Source organism: Dipodomys spectabilis, unplaced genomic scaffold (assembly GCF_019054845.1).
Source record: "Dipodomys spectabilis isolate Male_0828 unplaced genomic scaffold, ASM1905484v1 ptg000289l, whole genome shotgun sequence".
NCBI lineage: Eukaryota > Metazoa > Chordata > Mammalia > Rodentia > Heteromyidae > Dipodomys > Dipodomys spectabilis.
This window is the reverse complement of record NW_024870966.1, coordinates 5,462,651-5,465,042: the sequence shown is the minus strand read 5'-3', so window position 1 is coordinate 5,465,042 and position 2,392 is coordinate 5,462,651. Positions and strand designations below refer to the sequence as shown.

At 69.9% G+C, this 2,392-nt stretch overlaps 1 protein-coding gene across 1 annotated transcript; it reads right to left on the bottom strand.

The window, feature by feature from the left end:
• Window positions 1-427: 427 nt before the first annotated feature.
• LOC122126827 (translation initiation factor IF-2-like) lies at window positions 428-1,771 on the bottom strand. The gene has a single exon (XM_042701355.1). The coding sequence runs from the start codon at window positions 1,769-1,771 to the stop codon at window positions 428-430; it is 1,344 nt and encodes a 447-aa protein (XP_042557289.1).
• Window positions 1,772-2,392: the final 621 nt, after the last annotated feature.

Genomic DNA, 2,392 nt, shown 5'->3' with positions numbered 1-2,392 from the left:
GGAAGTAGGAAGAGGCTCGGCGGCGAGGGGAGGCGGAGGAAGGGAAGCGAGGGAGGGGCGGGGAGGGAGGAGGGAGGGGGAAGGGCGGGGAGCTGGGGAGATTAAGTTTTTGTGTGTGTGTCCCTGTGTGCGTGTGTCATTTTAAGGTGGCTCGGGAGCGCCCGGAGGAGCCGGCGGCGGCCCAGGAGCGAGGGACCGAGCCTGGAGCCATGCCGCGCTGAGAGGGGGGGGGCAGCCAGCCACCGCCACCGCCGCCGGGTGGGGTGGGAGGGGCGGGAGCCGCCGCCGCCGCCTCCCGGGTGGGCGCCCTTCGCAGCGGACACCGGCGGCGCAGGACGAGGTAAGGGGGGGGGCCGGGGCTGGGTGGGCGCCGCCGCCGCCCCCGCCTCACCTGCGGCCGCGATGGGGGGGACGCCGTGCCCGCGCCTCACTGCGCCACTCCGGGAGGCGGAGGGCGAAGGACACCGAGCCGGCATCCGAGGACATCTTTGGTCCGCGCCCCCGGCCCGTGCCCGCCCCCAGTGGAGCGGGGTGTGGGGCCCGCGGCGCATGGGGGGAGTCGTCGTTCCCCCCCACCCCCCCCGCCGCCGATCGCTCCCGCTGGCCTCGGTGTGCGCCGGGATTTTTGTTGTTGTGATGAGAGTTGATGAATGCGAAGTAGGCGGTCACCTTCCTTCCCATCAGGATTGGGGAAAAAAAAATAAAAGGAAAGGAAAACCCGGAGCGCGGCGGCGTCCGGAGGGCAGCGGCGGCGGCGGCGGCGCCTCGGCGACGGTTTCCTAGGCGCCCCGGGCTCCGGCTCCACGAGCTCGGTAGGTGAGCGCGCGGGGGCCGCCGGCGACCCCGGCGGAGCGCGCGGCGCGGCGCGGGGACAATACGGCCGGATCTCCCGGGACCCGAAGTCCGAACACGCCGGGGTGCGGCGGGCCTGGTGCCTGCGAGGCGGGCGGGCGGGCGGGCGGGGGCGACGAGGAGGCGGGGGTGCGCGGGGAAGTCGGGGCACGCGTGGTTTCGAGCCCTTGGGGGCGCGGCCCCTGTCGGCCAGGGGATCCCGCGCGGCGCCCCGAGAGCGCAAGTGAAAGACCGGGAAGAAGGCGAAGCGGAGCCCTTTTGTTTTGCCGGCCCGGCATTGTTGGCTCCTCGGGGCAGCCGGGCCACATCTGCCGACGCCGTCACCACCGCCGCGCCGAGAGCTGCCCGCCAAAGTCGCGGCGGGGCGGGGGTCCGGGGCGGGCCGGGCGGCGGGCGGGGGGCCGGCGGGCGGGCCGGGCATTTCCTCTGCCCAGCCGCGCTCCCGCGGGCACCACTTCCTCCTCGCCGGCCGCCCGCCGCCGCCGGGAACCCGGCCCGCCCGCCTCGCCCGCCTCCCCCGCCCGGGCCGCACTTTTCGGGTGGGGCGAAGCCAAAGGAAAAAGTTTCGCAGGAGGGGCCGGCTAGGGAGCGCCCTGGGCGGCGGGACCCGGCTTGGCGCGGGGCCGACCCGGCCACCGCGGCCGCCTCCCTTCTCCCGGTTCTCCGCGGCGCCGGACCGACCCGCGAGGCCGAGGGAAGCGCCTTTCTTTCTCTCCCGGGTGTCCGCCCAGCGCCCCGGGCGAGTTGGGCCCGGGATCGCGGGCGCTGGGGCGCGCGCAGGCCTTTCTCCAGCCGCAGGCCTGGCGGCGTGGCCGGTCGCCCGCAGCCCACGCCGCGCCCCGGGGCCCGGAGGCCGCAGGCCGCGCGGAGACACCGCGCGCGCACCGCCTCCCGCGGCTTGGTCTCCGCTGGCGACCATGGTCGCGGACACGGGAGTGTGCGGGTGCGCGCGAGGGTTCGTGCCGCTCCCTCCGCACCCCCGCCCCCGACTTTTCCGGAGGCGGCCCGAGCAGCAGTTGGCTCCCGGGGACCTTACGTTAAGGATTTTAGGGGGGGGAAGGAGGAATGTTTCAAGAAATCGCGCTCGCCGGCGCGCTGGCTGGCGGCGCAGGCTGCTGGCACGGCCTATGTCGTCACGCCGGGCGCTCTTGCGCTGCCCGGGGTAAACAGAATATTCCCCCCCCCCTTTTTTTTTTCCTTTCAAGACTGGAGATCGGGTTAAGTTCTTAGAGAGTAAGATGCGGGTCGCTGGACGGGCAGACGAGACCGTTTCATTCTATGAATATACACTGGAAATTTTCCGAAGTGCTTTATTGTAATTCTGTTGGGTAATCTTAAAGAAAAACCTGTATATTTTAATCTGGTATGCGTAATTTTGAGAGGATCGTTTTTGTTGGAGGGGGACTTCACAAAGTAATTCTTGCTTCAAACTTGCACAAAAAAACAGTAACTACGGTACCACTTTTTCAAAATCCTCTGCTAGCTGTGAGATTTTCAGACAGCTTAAAAATCCCTCTTTAAGATCTCTAGGTTCCCAAAG

Excerpts from the sequence above, each read along its gene's own strand:
- LOC122126827 (XM_042701355.1), bottom strand. The coding sequence starts at position 1,771 with ATGGTCGCCAGCGGAGACCAAGCCGCGGGAGGCGGTGCGCGCGCGGTG.